Here is a 20,528-nt window from a genome sequence, read left to right on the forward strand (position 1 = left end):
CCTTGACAAACCACAATCCTTCTGGGAAAATGTTCTGTTAACAGGTGAGATAAAAATGAATCTTTTTGGCAATGCAAAGCAACAGTTTGTTTAAAGACGGTGCAATGAAGCGAAAAGAACACCTTACCAAAAGTTAAGCATGGTGTCTGGTACTGGAGGCCTTGACTGAATCACAAGAATCATGAAATCAGAGAATTATCAAGAGATTTTAGAGCGAAATGTCCTACTCAGTGTTAAGAACTTGGTTTGAGCTGAAGATCATGGGTCCTCCAGCAAGACAATGACCAAAAGTACACAGGAATGGTTGAAAAAAAATGGACTGTTTTTAAAATGGCCAGCAATGAGTCCTGACATCAATCCCATTGAAAATCTTTGGGGTGAGCTGAAATCTGCCATTGGAAAATGGATTCATGAGCTTGAAGAAACTGCAAAGGAAGAGTGGGAGAAAATTAGTGCAGAAGCTTATAGATGGCTACTAGTGATGAGCAAGCATGCTCGTTTAACCCTTTCACCAAGCATGCGCGGGTGCTTACCAAGTATCTTCGGTGTGCTCGTATATTATGTTCGAGTAATTGCGTCTGCATGATTTACAGCTGTAAGACGGCCTCAACACGTGAGGATTCCCTAACAGGCAATCACTGCATGTGTTTGGGCTGTCTTACAGTTATAAATCATGCAGATGCAGGAACTCGAACATAATCTACGAGCATGCTCAGTCAAAGGGTTAATTTTGTGGAGGGAACTAAAGCTCAGAGTTCATAGAAGGAGCCCACAGAACCTTCAGGAACTGAAGAGTGTTTGTGTCGAAGAATAGTCCAAAATCACACCTGAGCAATGCATGCAACTAATTTCTCCATACAGGAGGCGTCTTGAAGCTGTCATCACCAACAAAAGCTTTTGTACAAAGTATCACATTTCAGCAAGTGTGTTCAATACTTTTTCCCATTGTCATTTCTCATTATTACACATAACTTAATTTATGGACATCTATGGTTTGATTTCTTTGCCTGTGTGGATTGGATGGGATGTTGCTGACATCTGGTGAGAATTTCATGTCAATAGAACTTTTAGAAATATATTTACTTAGAAAATTCTTGACATGTTCAATATTTATTTCACCCGCTGTATCAACAGTCAGACAAAAGCCTATAGAGAAGCAGTGTGACCAGGGTCAGGGCCTAATGTGGCAGAGGCGCTACATGGCTGTGAGCAATGCCATATACAAGTATATTACAGTGAGCGTTTTTTTGCTTTTCCTGAGCATTTTGAGGAAAATCCGACCAATTATATAGCACAATTTTACATTTATACAGGTATTTTGCAGCTGTTCCTTCACCATATAATTTGCGGTCATTATTCTCTAGAAACATAGCACATTGCACATTATTTGCTGTAGTTAATCTTGACTGTCTGTTTTTATCTGAATCATTACATTCTGTTTATCTGCAGTAAATTAAAACTCCATATACTGTGGTTTTGACTAGATTTTCATCAATCAGTTTTGTCTGATATTTAGTATAAATTGTGTAATTGCCCAATTACTGTAATGACAGTATTCAGAGGAATATTTACATTGTACATTGTTTTGTGCAAGGTTTAAGCATAATGTATTATATGAAATATATGTTCAAACTTTTAGAAAATCTTACATTTCTCAATAAAGTGAAAAAATTGGAATGTAGAAAATGGCACTTCTTCAGTTACCATTAGACGATTTAATTTTGTGAAATAAGATGGTACTGTACATTGATTATTTTCCTATGTGCACATATGCAGGAGAGTGCACCTGTACTGATAATTCTGTTAACACTGTATATGAGACATGGAATGATTTTTCTCTTAATGACAGGTAATAAACTATAATTACTATTATTCCTTAAATGGATGGCTACTGCTGTGCCCATGGTGGCTCTGCTTTGATTGGTCAATGGGCTGTATACCTCTTATTAAATCTCTCAGCGATTCTCGGATAATGGCACCAGCAGCACTTTGGTTCTGCTTGTTTGGCTTAATGTACCAGGCATTATTCTCCAGTAATGGCCAAACGAGAAGGTGAGTTTTCCGTATATTTGGAATAATGGAAGCATGGCTTTTTTGATCAGTAGGGAGCCTGTACTCATGACAGTCACATTTCTAGATACAGCTAATATATGATGGCATAATTCTACTGCTTCATATTACAAAGTATCCTGTTGTCTGGCTCATCCACTGCTTGCTATATTATGACTTGGACAGTGTAATGTTGCCGTTTTCTTTCCTTCCGATTCTTCAGAGATGTTTCCTAAAATTAAATATGAAGCAAATACAGTACATCTGTTTTACTTTGGAAAAATTATTAAAGAAATGGATATAAAATCTAAAACTTAAGTAGATTAAGTGCCTAGCACATACTATTGTACATATATATGCTGCCTTTAGTAGAAGTCGTAGGAATGAGCAGATACTTCTCCTTAGTTGACCTCAGAAGACAAGCCTAATGACTACCATAGAACATTAGATTCTTTATATACTATGTCATGATATTTCTAAGTTTCCTTACTTTTTTTGTCATAACAGAATCCTCACTATGGGCTTGGGATTTCTCCTAATACCTTTCCTACCTGCAAGTAACTTATTCTTTCGCGTGGGATTTGTTGTTGCTGAAAGGGTCCTCTACTTGCCTAGTGTAGGCTATTGCATATTACTTACTTATGGCTACTGTAAAATCTGTAAACACTTGAACAAAAAGGTAAGCTGCTTCTAATAATGTAATATTTGTTAACCAATGTTTCACATGATCATGTGCACTTAGAATGTAAAGGGCATTGATCAGTAACCATAGGACGCGGCCACCATTTGTGGTTAGCGGTAATAGATGAGCCTACAGCTACATTTCCATGATTTGGTGATTTTGATGTTTCTTTTTTTCTGCCCCAGTTAGCTAAATTTGCTTACTTGTGTTTTGTCATTGTGTTTTTTTGGGGTTTTTTTTTTACACGCGTTTTATCATGTTTTGTTTTTCTAGATGCTGGCCTTTGTCTCTTTTTGGTACTGTATGTCATGTTCTAACTAAAACTGCTTTGTTTTGGAATCTTCCTGTTTTTTAGCTTTGATAATACTTTTGATAGTCATATGCAGATTACCGTACATGCGTTATTATTTTTAGTATTTTCCACTGCGAAATTGCAATAAAAAAGCTTGCTTTTTTTATCTGCAAATTTTTTTTTCACTTAATTCAAGTCTATTGGTTAAATCCGCAAATAAAACGCTCATATATACCGCAAAAGAAATTTACATGTTGCAGTTTCTGCAGCGTAAAAAAAAAGAAAGCACAGTGGGCATTCGATTTATATAAATCCTATTCACTTTGCAGGAAGTGTAAGACGCTGCATTTTTATCACATGAAAATATGCAGCATAAAAATTGCATCAAATGCTCAATGTTGGAAATTTGCCTTAAATTTTAAAATACTATTGTACATGTGATAAATCTACAGTTTTTATCTGTCTGCTCATGTGTGTGGCAAGTCTTTGTCTGCTTAGACTTTTGTGGTTCAAAAAGCCCTTCTAATAATGTATTGGTCCAGTTGCAATGTGTGTTACGTATGTGTTGTCCTGGGTAAACTTCTACCACAGCATTAAAACTTTTTTTTTATTTTAAGAAACTTGTGACTATAGTTGTTCTTGGACTTCTGACCCTCTATCCAGTGCGCTGCATCTATCGGAGTAACCAATGGAAATCAGAGGAGCTTCTTTTCCAAAGTGCTCTTGATGTGTGTCCTCTAAATGCTAAAGTAAGTCAGTAGAGCTCGATCAGTGTCTAACACACATTTTCACCAAAACATGCCAACCAAACACAACTTTTATGCTGCCCTCACACAGACCTTGACTGTTCTGCTGTGCATTTCTTTAGTTGTTTTTACATCGGAGATGCAGATGTTACTTTTTAGTCCCCTCAACAAAAAACATAAATTTTCGCAGTGTTTAATTTTGATTTGTCTTTTAGAAACTTTTTTTTTTTTAAAAAAAAAAGGTGCGCTATTTTAATTTGGGGAAATGAACAAAAAAACATAATGGTGAAAACCATCAAAAGTGATGGGAACCCCCCCACTCAAAATTAAAAAAAAGTTGTATAAATGTACAATACATGTTTTTAAAAAAAATGCTAATCAATTCATTGATGAAGAAAAAAAAAAAAAAAAAAAACAATAAAAAGATAGTACTTCACAAATAAACAGACTTCTCTTCAACATCCACTACTAGTGCAGCTGTCGAAGAGTGGCCTGTTTTTTGAGTGTTTTTAATTTTTTTGTGAGATATTTTTGCTTTATTTGCATGAAAAACTTGATAATCTTTTTGGACATTTTGTATGGTGTACTTAACGTTGTATTTTCTTTTCTTTTTTTTTCTTTGAATACTGGAGGGAACCTATCCTGCAAAAAGTGCGTGAATAAATAAATGAATATGGTTTTGATCCTTTTAGAGGTTAAATAGGCTAAAAAGAATCAAGAAGATGAAAATTAAAATGCAGCAACACAATATTACAGTTAGTCTTTCACACAATATTTCAGTGTTTGGCTATGTTCACACACTTTTCTGTTTTGCTGCTTATTTTGCAGCTGTTTTTTATGCAAATTTTCAGCTGCATCTAGCAGTACCAGCAAAGTCTATTAGATACCAGAATTCTCTGTTCACATATGTTGCTTTTTATTTGCTGCGTATTTTCTGCCTTGGTTTGTGTTTTTGGAAAATAGAGCATGTCACTTCTTTCGGAGTTTTTGCAGCGTTTTTTCACCCATAGGAAGTAATGGGTGGTGAAAAAAATGTTGCAAAAACGCAGCAATAAACGCACCTGCGTTTTTGATGGAGAAATAGAATGGGATTCTTTTTTTTCACAGAACTTTATGTACAGTTAAAACCAGAAGTTTACATACACTATATAAAAAGACAGGGTGCAGAAAGTGTTGTCTACCAGTTTACAGTGGTGGCCAAAAGTATTGGCACCCCTACAATTCTGTCAGATAATACTCCGTTTCTTCCTGAAAATGATTGCAATCACAAATTCTTTGGTATTATTATCTTCATTTAATTTGTCTTCAATGAAAAAACACAAAAAGAATTGTCCTAAAACCAAATTGGATATAATTCCACACCAAACCTAAAAAAGGGTCTGGACAAAAGTATTGGCACTGTTTGAAAAATCATGTGATGCTTCTCTAATTCGTGTAATTAACTGCACCTATAACTTACCTGTGGCACCTAACAGGTGTTGGCAATAACTAAATCACACTTGCAGCCAGTTAACATGGATTAAAGTTGACTCAACCTCTGTCCTGTGTCCTTGTGTGTACCTCATTGAGCATGGAGAAAAGAAAGAAGACCAAAGAACTGTCTGAGGACTTGAGAAACCAAATTGTGAGGAAGCATGAGCAATTTCAAGGCTACAAGTCCATCTCCAAAGACCTGAATGTTCCTGTGTCTTCCGTGCGCAGTGTCATCAAGAAGTTTAAAGCCCATGGCACTGTGACTAACCTCCCTAGATGTGGACGGAAAAGAAAAATTGACGAGAGATTTCAACGCAAGATTGTGCGGATGGTGGATAAAGAACCTCAACTAACATCCAAACAAGTTCAAGCTGCCCTGCAGTCCCAGGGTACAACAGTGTCAACCCGTACTATCCGTCGGCGTCTGAATGAAAAGGGACTGTATGGTAGGATACCCAGGAAGACCCCACTTCTTACCCCGAGACATAAAAAAGCCAGGCTGGAGTTTGCCAAAACTTACCTGAGAAAGCCTAAAACGTTTTGGAAGAATGTTCTCTGGTCAGATGAGACAAAAGTAGAGCTTTTTGGGAAAAAGCATCAACATAGAGTGTACAGGAAAAAAAAAGAGGCATTCAAAGAAAAGAACACGGTCCCTACAGTCAAACATGGAGGAGGTTCCCTGATGTTTTGGGGTTGCTTTGCTGCCTCTGGCACTGGACTGCTTGACCGTGTGCATGGCATTATGAAGTCTGAAGACTACCAACAAATTTTGCAGCAAAATGTAGGGCCCAGTGTGAGAAAGCTGGGTCTCCCTCAGAGGTCATGGGTCTTCCAGCAGGACAATGACCCAAACACACACTTCCAAAAGCACTATAAAATGGTTTGAGAGAAAGCACTGGAGACTTCTAAGGTGACCAGCAATGAGTCCAGACCTGAATCCCATAGAACACCTGTGGAGAGATCTCAAAATGGCAGTTTGGAGAAGGCACCCTTCAAATATCAGGGACCTGGAGCAGTTTGCCAAAGAAGAATGGTCTACAATTCCAGCAGAGCATTGTAAGACACTCATTGATGGTTACCGGAAGCGGTTGTTCGCAGTTATTTTGGCTAAAGGTTGTGCAACCAAGTATTAGGCTGAGGGTGCCAATACTTTTGTCTGGCCCATTTTTGGAGTTTTGTGTGAAATGATCAATGATTTGATTTTTGCTTCGTTCTCTTTTGTTTTTTTCCTTGCAAGCAAATTAAATGAAGATAATAATACCAAATAATTTGTGATTGCAATCATTTTCAGGAAGAAACTGAGTATTATCTGACAGAATTGCAGGGGTGCCAATACTTTTGGCCACCACTGTATGCATGTTTTTCTCAATATCTGACATGAAATCAGAATAAAACTTTCTTTTTAATATTTGCCAAATGCCAGAATAATGAGAGAGCGAGAATGTTTTAAGGCATTTTTATTATTTACTGCAAAAATAGAAAGCGATCTAAAGATGTCAAATTTGTCCCACAAAAAACAAGCCGTCGGAAGAAATATGGAAAAATATCAAAATATGGCGATGCAAAAACTTGTTTTTACAATAAAAAGTATCTTTTAGTGTGTGACAGCTGCCAATCATAAAAACTCAATATAAATGGGGTATCGCTGTAATCGCACAGACCCGAAGAATAAAGTTGCGTGATCACTTTTACTGCACGAGGAACTGCATAAAACATAAATAAAACTAATTCTTCACCTTCTGTTCATTTTTTTATTCTGCCTCCCGAAGATCGAAGCAAGACTCAGCTTATATTTATCCTGTGCTGAGTGCTTATACCGGGGTTTCCGTATAAATTTCTGAAATGCGTGATTCACCCTCGTGGAAGTTTCCCTATAATGTGGCAGCTGGAGGCACTGTGGACACCGTCTGGCCTATGATCCAACGGTGTTTGTCTTTTTATTAGGCATGCATAAAAGTGCCGTCGGCCACAGTTTTATGCGCTTCTGAAAGGCGGATGCTGAACAGAGGCCAGACTGAGTTCAGAGTAACTCTGCTGCCTCATTATAGTGAATGAATCCCTCGGGGGTTCCATCTGAATCACGTCACTCAGAGATTTAGATGGAAACCCATATAAGTGCTCAGCGTAGAGCACAGGATAAATGTGACCCCAAATATTATGTAAAATGTTCCCAATAAAAGCTTCAACTCTATTCACAAAAAAAGCAAGCCCCCACTCAGGTCTGTCATCTGTTAACGAACTTTACTGGTAGCACAAAGGCTCTGGAAAAACTAAATGGCACCTTGCCCTCTAAAAGAAATCCAGCAAATTCTGCCCTCACAAATCCAAATGTCCCCCTCCCTTCTGAGCTCCAGAGTGTACCTAAACCGCAGTTAGCATCCACATGTTTGGCATTCCTGTAGCGAAGAGAGCACACCTAAATTACGGGTGCATGTCTCCGGAAGCACGAGCTGGGCATAATGTACTGGTCACTACAACGGCAGTTTGCAATCTTCACTTAGCAACAGCCACGGCTGCTTGTTTCTGGAAAACACCCATGGAGTCAAAATCATCACTACACCTGTAGATAAAATCACAAAGGGGTATAATTTCAAAAATGGGGTCACCTGAGGGGGATTCTGCTCTTCTAGCACGTAGGGGCTCTGTATATGGAGTCCGCAAACTATTCTAGGAAAATCTGCACTCCACGAGGCAAAAAGTGCTCCTTTCCTCCCGAGTCTCACCTTATGGCTAAGCAGTACTGTACAGCCGCTTATGGGGTATTTCTACATTCAGAAGATTGTTGGACAAATTTTGGTGCCATTTTTACCAATATGTCATGAAAAAACATTCTCAGGATCACTGTTGAAGCGTTCCAGAGTTATTACCTCATAAAGTGACACTGGTCAGAATAAAAAAAAAAAAAAAAAAATTGGCCTGGTCAGGAAGGTGAAAGGGTTAAATACAGACGTGTGAATGAGGCCTTATACTGTATGCAGTTTGTACAGTGAAATCTGGGAAGAGTTTTGCTTTAATAAAAAATATTCCAGTGTGCTTTCTTTGTGTTTGGGCAGCATAAAAGACACAGAACTGGCTATTTTCTGTAGACCAGCCAATAACTTTCTGAAGCTTAAGCTGCATTTACATTGAAATAAAATAGTGAACAGGTGTTATTAAAAACTGTAGTTTCGCGATTATCTTGCCGTGTAAACATGTTACCTATCACCTGATGAGCAAGATGCTAGTTTGAGTGAAATGATCTTTTGCGTAGCACAGAAGAGCATCATTCTCTGAGGTGCGTCGTTCTATGTATACAAGACTCGTCCTGCCAAGAAACATGGCAGCCTATGTGAACTCTCTCAATGCAAAACCCTAGAATAAAATCAATGAGCGTAAAAAGCTAGCCGCACATACAGTACTGTGCAAAAGTTTTGTCAGGTGTGGAAAAAAAATGCTCCAACGTAAGATTGAGGTAAAAAACAGAAGGGTTAAAAGTGATCTGTTTTACACTAAAAAGTACAGCTATAAAAAGGTTAACTGTATTTGCTCAATTACATTGAATATTTTTAATAATCCACAGGTGCACTATAATATAGGTAAAAATTTAGCAGATCGAGGCCTTCAAGCTGATGCCATTAAATACTATAGAGAAGCTATAAGGTAATGTATCTGTTATAATACACATTTAGTTACCATGTAGATTCACTTTCAGACAGATATTGGTGAGCCCCAACAGAGCCTGTCAATGTTTAAGGCGCCAACCAGGGTTGATTTTTAGTTTGTTTTTTGACTGCAGACTTTTGAATCCCTTCAGCGCAAATGCTGTGCCCTGCAAGGGTTCGCCGGTTTCTGAGCCAGGAAAGGCGGTGATGTATGCAATATGTATACTCCAGGGAAGAAGCCATCTAGTGGGCCAGCCTCGCTCCATACTAGTTTATTGAGAGAGGCCACACCTACTAGACAGCTGTGCCCTCGCTCCATTCACTGGTTTGGAGCGAGCCTGGCCCACTAGATGGTTTCTGTCCTGGAGTATGCATATCGCATACATCACCGCCGGTCCCGGCTTGGAAGCCGGCAAATCCTCACAGGGCACACTGGGGAGACTCCAAAGTCTGCAGTCAGAAAAAGTGAGGGCAGACTTTTCATTCCAGACCGGATAACCCCTTTAAAGAATAACCATCATTTTTAATTTTTATTAAATTAATAGTACACATGAAAATAAGCAACTTTGTAATATATATTATCAGAGAAATCTACTTCTTTCTCCTCCAGAACTTATAATTCACTTTCAAAATTCTCAATTTCTGGGTAAAATATTTAGATTTGAGAGTCCTCAGTGGTTGATACCTTTTAATGGCTAACTGAAAAGATGGTAACAAATTGCAAGCTTTCGAGACTACTTAGTATCTATGCCTGATGAAGAGACCTAAGTAGTCTCGAAAGCTTGCAATTTGTTACCATCTTTTCAGTTAGCCATTAAAAGGTATCAACCAGTGAGGACTCTCAAATCGAAATATTTTTCTATCTACTGGCTAACACGGTACAAGAATATATATATTTTCCCTATATGGGTAAAATCTGTATTCAGTGAAGACAGATTGTTACATAACTGAGGAGATGGCAGCTGCTACTGATGAGATTCTATGTAGATGGAGGGGGAAAGAGCTCTGCCTCTAGCTCCTCTCTCTTCCTTTTTCCTCTCTACATAGACTCTAATTACTAACAAATACCATCTCCAATCTGAGTAATGTAAAAATTTGTTTTCACTGAATACAGATATTACCCGTGCATTGAGAATTAAAGGGGTCATCCTTAGGTCAAATAAATTTGAATCTAAATCCCTGTTTGTTTAGTGTGAAAATCTAAACTAATTTCTAATATGCTTGCATTAAAAATTCATTACTGTTTCCTAACTACACTATCTAACAGATATTGCATTTTAAAACCTATACTGTAACGACACACTTGAAATAGAAGATTAAAATAATTTATTTATTAAATAACTTAAAAGAATACATGATATCAAATTCACATAGAATGTACAACCATCTCCAGGAAATTAATCAGCACAAAACAGACTGGTGGGGAGAGATTGGGAAAATCAGTCCTGGCTGAGAAAGTAGATTTCTTTGATAAGATGAATTACAAAATTTCTTCATTTCAGGTGTATTATTGATTTATGAATGAAAAATTTAAAACAATAGTCACTCTATAAGTACTAGATGCGAGCATGATTTGGTAATTGACTTGCAGTATTAAGTGGAATCCTTAAAGAGCAACTAAACTTTTTTGGTTTGTTTATAATTTTGTTCAGCATGGAAAGTTGTGAAGCTTTACAAATCACTTTATTAGGGGGTTTGTCTTAATTCCTGTGATTAAAAACAAATGCATTGAAGCTTCCAAATTCCTGTTTGTTCCCAGTCTATTTGCCTACCATCTGCTGTATTGATGTCTGAACATACTCATATGGAGTACTGATGATGGCAGTGAAAGGATCAGCATCAGCACCTGTTTACTCCTCTGAGAGTTTTGCTTTTTAGAAAAATTTCCTGCAACAGCTTATCCGCAGAGTTAGTGAGATACAGGTGCAGAGCTGATTCTTTGACTGCCAAATGAGTACATTTTGATATTAATGCAGCAAATAGACTGAAAAGCAGAGGTTTGTAAGCAACTTGCATATAGTTTTTTTTTTTATATAGAAATGATGGTACTGTTGTCTTTCTTGGATACAGGTACAGGATCTAAATAGGGACAATTAAGCAGAGGGCTTCATTAATCATTATTTATTTAGTGTGCAAACCTCCCTGGTCAGGAAGGTGTCCATCCTAGGTTGTTGTAGGGTTGACTGTCCACTACACTATGCTTGAATAGACAAGTGCCATCTATATATACCAGGTCCGTTCCCTCCTACATATCAGTTTACTGTGGGTGGGTGATCCGATTGACCACTGTTGGTTCCCTATTGGATAGATATTTGGAATTGTAATTCAATCATCTACCTCTGACCTTATACTACTGATAAAATAATGCGTGCTTTGAGAGATTGTTTATATGCCCAATATTTTATAGCATTTCTTATAGTATTGGATTTTATCTATACTGATTATCAGTTTATCTAGTGTTTGTCATTTTTAATGTATACTTAATAAAGTGTTTTAAGGGGATTTTTTTTGTAATGTATTATTTTTTTGAAACACTCAGCAGTAACCTGTATATTTGATGGTTGTATAAAGTGTGATTCCTTTATTGAATAATATTTCTTCAGTATCTAAAGCTTAGTGCGCAGTCTGTTGTTTAATAAGAAAATTATGTTCTGTATGGAGTACAAAATCTGCCGTATCTATAGATAACGATTATTGAGGTGTCTGTGCGTCTGTAAATATGTAAACTCTCCATGTAATACAATTACTTCCCATCCTGTCTGATATTGTCCCAGCAATTTTGAGTAGTAGTATTGCAATGTTATGTAGCATGTTTTCAGAATTAAATCAAAAACCTGATCTGTCTCATTCTGTGTAAAATTTTAAATTTCCAGGTTAAATCAAAAATATGTGCATGCAATGAATAATCTTGGCAACATACTTAAAGAAAAGGGTGAACTCCACGAGGCAGAAGAACTGTTATTTCGAGCGGTGTCAATCCAGTAAGTAAAATATGGGATATAGGAGAATAAAAGTTGCATCTCCTGGACCTTATTTATAAGTTTCTGCCATAGATCAGACTTTTCTGCTGCATGGATGAACCTGGGTATTGTACAGAACAGCCTTAAACGCTTTGAAGAAGCTGAAAACAGCTATTTAACTGCTATCAAATACAGAAAAAAATATCCAGATTGCTACTACAACCTAGGACGACTGGTAAGTGTCTTCTCTTGTTACTGCTCTGTCTGCTAATTGAATTTCCAAAATGTAATAATGTATTTGTAAATCTGCAGAAAACTCCCAAAAGTTACCAGTGTAAGCTACGTGCACACTAGGGCTGTGGAGTCAGTAAGCCAAACCACCAACTCCGACTGCACCAAAATGGACACCGACTCAGACTACACAGCCCTAGTGTAGACACTGTATTTGCAGCAGATTTTTCTGCAGCAAAAACGCTGCATAACATATGCAAGCAAATGAGGGTGATATTTTTCGCTGTCCCCTTCTCCTGCACACTAGTTACCTTATCACTGACATAACGATACCAAATGCACGGATTTTTTTTCTGTGGCCATGTTCAAGGAAGTCTCGACACATTTCTTCTGTTAATTTGAAAAGAAATGTACATTTTTATTTTTCATTATCAACTGACTTTATGGTGTATAGTTGCTAATGATTTGAAGTTCTTTTGACCTATATAAACTGATAATGAAGTCAAACAAACTTTATTTATTCGACTGCTAAGGGTTAAAATGGGATTGGCTTTGAACATTTTATGGTTGTGCCATGTAAATACTGTTATACCCAAAAATGACAAAAGTATTCTCGGAGAGATACCTTTATTGGCTAACTAGAAAAAACAATATATATATGCAAGCTTTCAGAGCACAGAGGCTCCTTCTTCAGGCAATAATACACGTGTAATAATGCCTGAAGAAGGAGCCTATATGCTCTCAAAGCTTGTATATATGTGTGTGTGTAGATAGATAGATAGATAGATAGATAGATAGATAGATTATATATACATGTACTGTACAGACCAAAAGTTTGGACACACCTTCTCATTTCAAGATTTTTCTGTATTTTCATGACTATGAACATTGTACATTCACACTGAAGGCATCAAAACTATGAATTAACACACGTGGAATTATATACTCATTTGCATCGACCATTTAGGAAAATCAGAGAAAAATAGCATTTGCATAATAATTTGGAACATGGTGTATTTCTCAATTTTGGTGTGTTGCTTCCTGTTTTGATATTTGCTAATGGGCCTGATGTGCTGTAGTTCACATGGCTTGTATCCTCCTAACAAACAAACAGTGCTACGTTTGATGTGGTTTTTATGCACCTTATTTAACCTTTTTAATGAGCAGGCCTGCAAGGGCTTTAAAGAAGCACTTCCACTAAGTTTTGAATTCATTAAAGTACCAGTCCAGCATTTATTTTTTCAGCGCTGGAGTGGTGCTACTAATCTAAGATCCCTGCCCCTAGTCTCATACTTAACCACTGCAGTCTTCACCTTTTGTTGGCGCAGCTCCAGTTCCGCAGCGCCATCTTGTGACCGCAAATTCTGATTTGAAGTCAAAAGTAATGGTCACAAGTGCTCAGTGTAAATCTGTGAGAGCTAGAACGAGGCTCTCAGACTTGCACTGAAAAGTGAGCTCTGGCTTGCTACAGCAAACTCTGGAGCAAGCCGAAAGGTCTGAACCTGCTGAAGACCGACCGGATCGGTGCTAATAGAAGGTGAAGATGGCGATGGGTAACTATAAGGCTAAGGTCAGGGATCTTAGATTAGAAGGACCACTACAGCACTGCACTAGTAAAAGACAAACACTGGAGTGGTGTGTGTGTCCGTGCACGTTTGTGCACTCACACTACATTACATATTTGAATATACACAAACAGACTCACCTACTGCTGATCTCTCTGGTGTCCAGCACCGTTCTTCTCGGCTTCTGAGTGATGTCACTGATCTTCAGACTCTCTGGGTCATGCTGCTCTCTCCGTGACCCTGAAGCTTTATAAAGTAAGTCTAAGGAGCGTCAGAACAAGGCTTCAAAGGCTTACACTGTAACAGAGACTTTCGGCTCAGGCATAGAGCATAGAGCAAGCCAGCAAGTCGCAATTGCAGTGACAACGACGCTGGACACTGAAGAGAGCAATGGTTTGTGAGTATATTAATACACTCACACTACATTACATGCATATATACTCACATTTAAGGAATAAAAAAACTTAGTTGGAGTACTTCTTTAATGACCATCTCAATTTTTATTGTCTTTTGGCCTCTCTGAATTTCTGTAGTGATAAATTATTTTTTTTCCCCAAAAAGGAAGCCTCGTTTTCTGCAAGAGAAATTGTATTTCTAATTTCTATTTGGGGGTACTTTTGGAACTACTGGATTTAATGTGATTTATGATAAACTCTTGCACTTGACACTGAATTTTAGATGGATTATTGTGGCTGTGGCCAACCAAAGACATTGATGTAGATTTAGTAACAGTAACCGCCTGACATCAAGTGACAGTGGGCTGTGATGAAGGTGTTAAATCTAGCACATTTATGGCACAACCATGATGTACAATACAAAGTTATATTGTGGTACCGTGTTAGCCAGATCTATGTACCCGGTGTGATACCTTTATTGGCTAACCAGAAAAAAAATTATATATATATAATACACAGGGTGGTCCAAAAGTAGGTGGACAGAAAGTGTAATAAGGTTATGAAGGGGGAGATTTATCAAACATGGTGTAAAGTGAAACTGGCTCAGTTGCCCTTAGCAGCCAATCAGATTCCACTTTTCATTCCTCACAGACTCTTTGGAAAATGAAAGGTGGAATCTGATTGGTTGCTAAGGGCAACTGAGCCAGTTTCACAGATCTAGTTTTCACATATAGATCTCCCCCAAATCTGTTTTCTTTTCAGATAATTCAGATAACACATAATGGCAAATAATTTAAATACAGATCAAAGAAAATGGATTTTAACAGAGTGTTGGAAATCTCAAAATGCTGAAACCGTTAGAGCAAATTGGGTTGAAACATTTGGTACTCAAGCCCCAAAGAGACAAACCATTTACCGCATTCGTGACAAATTCAATGCCACTGGCTCAATCCTTAATGCTCCCAAAACTGGTCGGCCCAAAACAGTCTGTACAGAAGATAATAAACAACTTGTTGCTGAAACATTTGTTCAAAGTCCAAAAAAGTCCACCAGAAAAGCCTCTTTGGAATTGGGAATTTCATGAGCTTCTATCATGTGAATCCTGAAATCTATTGGGTGGAAAGCTTATCGTCCATGTCTAATTCATGGTTTATTGGAGGATGATCCAGACAGGCGGCTGCAATTTAGTGTTTGATAAATCTCCCCCTTTATAACCTTATTACACTTTCTGTCCACCATCTTTTGGTACAGACCAAAAGTTTGGACACACCTTCTCATTTAAAGATTTTTCTGTATTTTCATGACTATGAAAAATGTACATTCACACTGAAGGCATCAAAACTATGAAATAACACATGTGGAATTATATACTTTACAAAAAAGTGTGAAACAACTGAAAATATGTCTTATATTCTGGGTTCTTCAAAGTAGCCACCTTTTGCTTTGATGACTGCTTTGCACACTCTTGGCATTCTCTTGATGAGCTTCAAGAGGTAGTCACCGGAAATGGTTTTCACTTCACAGGTGTGCCCTGTCAGGCTTAATAAGTGGGATTTCTTGCCTTATAAATGGGGTTGGGACCATCAGTTGTGTTGTGCAGAAGTCAGGTGGATACACAGCTGATAGTCCTACTGAATAGACTGTTAGCTGCTTTTTTCTTGCCATAATACAAATTCTAAGTAAAGAAAAACGAGTGGCCATCATTACTTTAAGAAATGAAGGTCAGTCAGTCCGAAAAATTGGGCAAACTTTGAAAGTGTCCCCAAGTGCAGTTGCAAAAACCATCAAGCGCTACAAAGAAACTGTCTCACATGAGGACCGCCCCAGGAAAGGAAGACCAAGAGTACCTCTGCTTCTGAGATCTGGCTAACACGGTACCACAATATAACTTTGTATTGTACATCATGGTTGTGCCATAAATGTGCTAGATTTAACACCTTCATCACAGCCCACTGTCACTTGATGTCAGGCGGTTAATGTTACTAAATCTACATCAATGTCTTTGGTTGGCCACAGCCACAATAATCCATCTAAAATTCAGTGTCAAGTGCAAGAGTTTATCATAAATCACATTAAATCCAGTAGTTCCAAAAGTACCCCCCAAATAGAAATTAGAAATACAATTTCTCTTGCAGAAAACGAGGCTTCCTTTTTGGGGAAAAAAAATAATTTATCACTACAGAAATTCAGAGAGGCCAAAAGACAATAAAAATTGAGATGGTCATTAAAGAAGTACTCCAACTAAGTTTTTTTATTCCTTAAATGTGAGTATATATGCATGTAATGTAGTGTGAGTGTATTAATATACTCACAAACCATTGCTCTCTTCAGTGTCCAGCGCCGTTGTTCTAGTCTTCTCAGTAACGTCACTGCAATTGCGACTTGCTGGCTTGCTCTATGCTCTATGCCTGAGCCGGAAGTCTCTGTTACAGTGTAAGCCTGTGAAGCCTTGTTCTGACGCTCCTTAGACTTACTTTATAAAGCTTCAGGGTCACGGAGAGAGCAGCATGACCCAGAGAGTCTGAAGATCAGTGACATCACTCAGAAGCCGAGAAGAACGGTGCTGGACACCAGAGAGATCAGCAGTAGGTGAGTCTGTTTGTGTATATTCAAATATGTAATGTAGTGTGAGTGCACAAACGAGCACGGACACACACACCACTCCAGTGTTTGTCTTTTACTAGTGCAGTGCTGTAGTGGTCCTTCTAATCGAAGATCCCTAACCTTATTCTTATAGTTACCCATTGCCATCTTCACCTTCTATTAGCACCGATCCGGTCGGTCTTCAGCAGGTTCAGACCTTTCGGCTTGCTCCGGAGTTTGCTGTAGCAAGCCAGAGCTCACTTTTCAGTGCAAGTCTGAGAGCCTCGTTCTAGCTCTCACAGATTTACATTGAGCACTTGTGACCATTACTTTTGACTTCAAGTCAGAATTTGCGGTCACAAGATGGCGCTGCGGAACTGGAGCTGCGCCAACAAAAGGTGAAGACTGCAGTGGTTAAGTATGAGACTAGGGGCAGGGATCTTAGATTAGTAGCACCACTCCAGCACTGAAAAAAAAATGCTGGACTGGTACTTTAATGAATTCAAAACTTAGTGGAAGTGCTTCTTTAAAGCCCTTGCAGGCCTGCTCATTAAAAAGGTTAAATAAGGTGCATAAAAACCACATCAAACGTAGCACTGTTTGTTTGTTAGGAGGATACAAGCCATGTGAACTACAGCACATCAGGCCCATTAGCAAATATCAAAACAGGAAGCAACACACCAAAATTGAGAAATACACCATGTTCCAAATTATTATGCAAATGCTATTTTTCTCTGATTTTCCTAAATGGTCGATGCAAATGAATCAGAATAACGTTCAAATCATTAACCGTTAAGTATGATCGAATTTTATTGGACAAACCTCCCAATAATAACACTAATTTTTCGAAAGCTAAAACAAACCAAAATTCACTGTTTCAAATTAATATGCACAACAGATTTTCCAAACATTTTACAGGTTGTAAAGAACTGAAAATGGTGATTTGTTGAATTAGCAGCATTAAGGCTGGGTGCCCACGTAGCGTTTTTCAAGCGTTTATGCTGCGGAATTTCCGCAGCGCAAACGCTTGTTAAACGCTAGGTAATCCGCACCCCATGGTCCCCAAGGGGATTCCGCATGTTCTATGCACATGCTGCGGATTTTTCCGCAGCGTTTATGCTGCGTACAAAAATCCGCAGCATGTCATTTAATTTTGCGGAAGCGCAGCGGAACTCCCGCCATTGACTTGCATTGAAACGCATAGAAACCGCGACTGTACATTTCCACAAGCGGCTTCTATGCGTCTCTATGTGCGGATGGTACCCAGTTCTGAAGGAGAGGAGACTCTCATCCAGACCTGGGTACCATTGTACCTGTAAAAAAAGAATAAAATAACAAATAAAGTTATATTCACCTGTCCGGCGGCTTCTCTCTGAATGCCGGCATCGCTTGAGGACCTGCGGTGACGTCACAGTCATGGGACCGCAGGCCCTTCACCGCTTTGTCTCGCGATATGCCGGCAGCCGGGAACCAGACAGGAACGAGCGCTGCAGCACACGCCGGGGCATCGGGGGTGAGTATAGCTTTATTTGTTTTAATTTTTACGGTCACACTGTATAAATCCATGCTGTTTGCATGGATTTATACAGTGTGACCTAGTTGTCAAGCACTTTCCAAGTGATGCTATCGCCTGGAAAGCGCTTGTCAATCTGCATGCGGAAACGCATATGAATCCGCATGTATTCTGCAGGAAAAGCGCATGCACAATCTGCATGCGTTTTTTCTGCCAGGGAGATGCAGAAATTTTCTGCTTCACTTCTGCATCGTGGGCACATAGCCTAAGAGGTCACATTTACTGAAATCAAGATGTTTTTGATTGAAAAAGCTTTTAACAGGCCAAGTTACATGATAGGGGAGGATGGTGGCCACCCCATGACTTTCTCTCCTTTTTATGCATATAGCAGCCAATGACTCAGAGGTATTCTATGCAGCATGAGATGATGCATTGTCATGCACGAAGATGATTTTGCAATGGATGGCACGGTTCTTCTTTTTATACCATGGAAGAAAGTGGTCAGTCAGAAACTCTATTTACTTTGCCGAGATCATTTTCACACCTTCATGGATCCTAAAGGGGCCTACCAGCTCTCTCCCCATGATTCCTGCCCAAAACATGACTCCGCCACCTCTTTGCTGTGGTCATAGACTTGCTGGGACATGGTGGCCATCCACGACACCATCCATCTGGACCATCCAGGGTTGCACTGCACTCATAAGTAAACAAGACTGTTTGTTTTAAAATCAGTATTCATGTGTGTCTGGACCCACTGCAACCGTTTCTTGTTGTGAACACTGTTTAGGAGTTGCTGAATAGTATTTTTCTGCACAACTGCAGCCTCTGGAGGATCCTACACCTTGAGGTTTGCGGGCCTCCACAGGCACCAGCAACTTTAAAAACCTGTTTGCTGTTTTGTAATGGTATTTTAGCAGCTGCTCTCTTAATCTGATGAATTTGTCTGACTGAAACCTTCCTCATTAAGCCTTTATCTGCACAAACCCGTCTGTGCTCTGTATCGGCCACAAATCTCTTATAAAAGTATGATTATCACTCTTACAGTTTCATGAAAGATCTATTGTTTTCATACCTTGTCCAAGGCATTGCACTATTTGATGCTTTTCGGCAGCAGAGAGATCCTTTTTCTTTTCCACAGTGCTTGAAACCTATGGCCTTCTTAATAAAATGGAATGTCTTTTAGAACAAAGTTGCCAGAATTGCTTTAAATTCTTGCTGTATATAAAATCACTGCAGGAGTGGACTGGAGTACATTTGCGACTATTTGAAAAATCACAAAGGTTGAATCAAGAGAAAACATGTGGAAACCCTAAACCACACCCACAATGGCAAATTAAAAAAAAAACACAAAACAAACAGGCGAGCACATATAAAATAGACATAAAAAAGGCACAAATGAAAAGATGAATTTGGTGCAAACAAAAAACAAGGGCATAAAATACCAAAAACTTGACAAAAAAAAGACACACAGGCCATAACGAATCGGGCCCATTGACTCAAAATTGGATCAATTTTTGTCTGTCTGAGGGTATGTGCACATGGTCAGGAGCCGCTGCGGGTTTGACGCTGTGTGTTATGCAGAATCAAACCCGCAGCGGCCAGATGTTACAGCATAGTGGATGGGATTTCTAGAAATCCCATGTCCACTATGCGTATTTGGGCACCTGCGGATCACCCTCGGAAACTGACATGTGGTGCGTCTTTCCAGACCGCAGTATGTCAATTTCTCCGGCGGGTCCGCATGTAGGCTTTCCCCATAGACCTAACCTCTATGAGAAAAGTCCGGAGGTGAAAAAAGAAAAAATCGCGCCACTCATTTGGATAAAATGAGCGGAAGCCGCCGCCGGCTATTCCGCTGTGTCGGGCCACAGGCGGCTCCGGAAGTGTGCACATACCCTGATTGTGAGACTCAAAGCATGTCCTATTGTCATGCATTAAAATCAATGGCAATTTGTTAAACATGGATGAAAAACTGAATATTTAGGGGCAGATTTATGATACTCTCTACTTTGTTGACCATAGCAACCAAGTGCAATGCAGCTTTCCTTTCGTATTCAATCAAGACAGGTTTGCTTTTAGACAGTTTAATAAAGCTGCCTCATACTTTTTACTTCAGAGCTTCATGTGTTTCATCCTTTTTTTTTTTTTTTTTTTTTTTTATATAACTAATCCATTGTTCAGAGTTAATGGATTAAACTGTTCAGACAGTCTACTCAATGCAGTTTTTAAAAACTCATGAACAAAAAACTGCAGCAACATGGATGACCCATGAGAGAAAAACTGGTCCATTTTACACGAGTGTAACAGTAGACATAGATGTGTGAATGTAGCCTTATGGAGATTGTTGAAAAGGACTTGTCTGGCATCTGCGCTATTTGATCTTACCCAGAACTCCATA

General features: G+C 38.8%; 1 protein-coding gene and 1 long non-coding RNA gene across 4 annotated transcripts in view; one reads left to right on the plus strand and one right to left on the minus strand.

The window, feature by feature from the left end:
- The window catches only part of TMTC4 (transmembrane O-mannosyltransferase targeting cadherins 4), a 62,806-nt gene that overhangs the window by 34,157 nt on the left and 8,121 nt on the right, over nt 1–20,528 (plus strand). For 2 of the 3 annotated variants that reach the window (XM_073664207.1, XM_073664208.1), the window contains exons 9-14: nt 1,850–2,052; nt 2,557–2,728; nt 3,641–3,772; nt 8,802–8,881; nt 11,757–11,864; nt 11,925–12,078. In XM_073664207.1, coding sequence (XP_073520308.1) covers nt 1,850–2,052; nt 2,557–2,728; nt 3,641–3,772; nt 8,802–8,881; nt 11,757–11,864; nt 11,925–12,078 — 849 coding nt within the window. The remainder of the gene's footprint in view (nt 1–1,849; nt 2,053–2,556; nt 2,729–3,640; nt 3,773–8,801; nt 8,882–11,756; nt 11,865–11,924; nt 12,079–20,528) is intronic. The other variant, XM_073664209.1, reaches the window with a different exon arrangement.
- Nucleotides 1,806–19,347, minus strand: LOC141206429 (uncharacterized). The gene is made up of 3 exons (XR_012277001.1): nt 19,203–19,347; nt 12,386–12,464; nt 1,806–2,281 (listed from the first exon to the last, which is right to left on the minus strand). It is a non-coding gene; the product is annotated as an uncharacterized lncRNA (long non-coding RNA).

The sequence above is a fragment of the Phyllobates terribilis genome, unplaced genomic scaffold (genome assembly GCF_046119375.1).
Source record: "Phyllobates terribilis strain yellow unplaced genomic scaffold, ASM4611937v1 Scaffold_2__4_contigs__length_985480577, whole genome shotgun sequence".
NCBI classification, from domain to species: Eukaryota; Metazoa; Chordata; class Amphibia; order Anura; family Dendrobatidae; genus Phyllobates; species Phyllobates terribilis.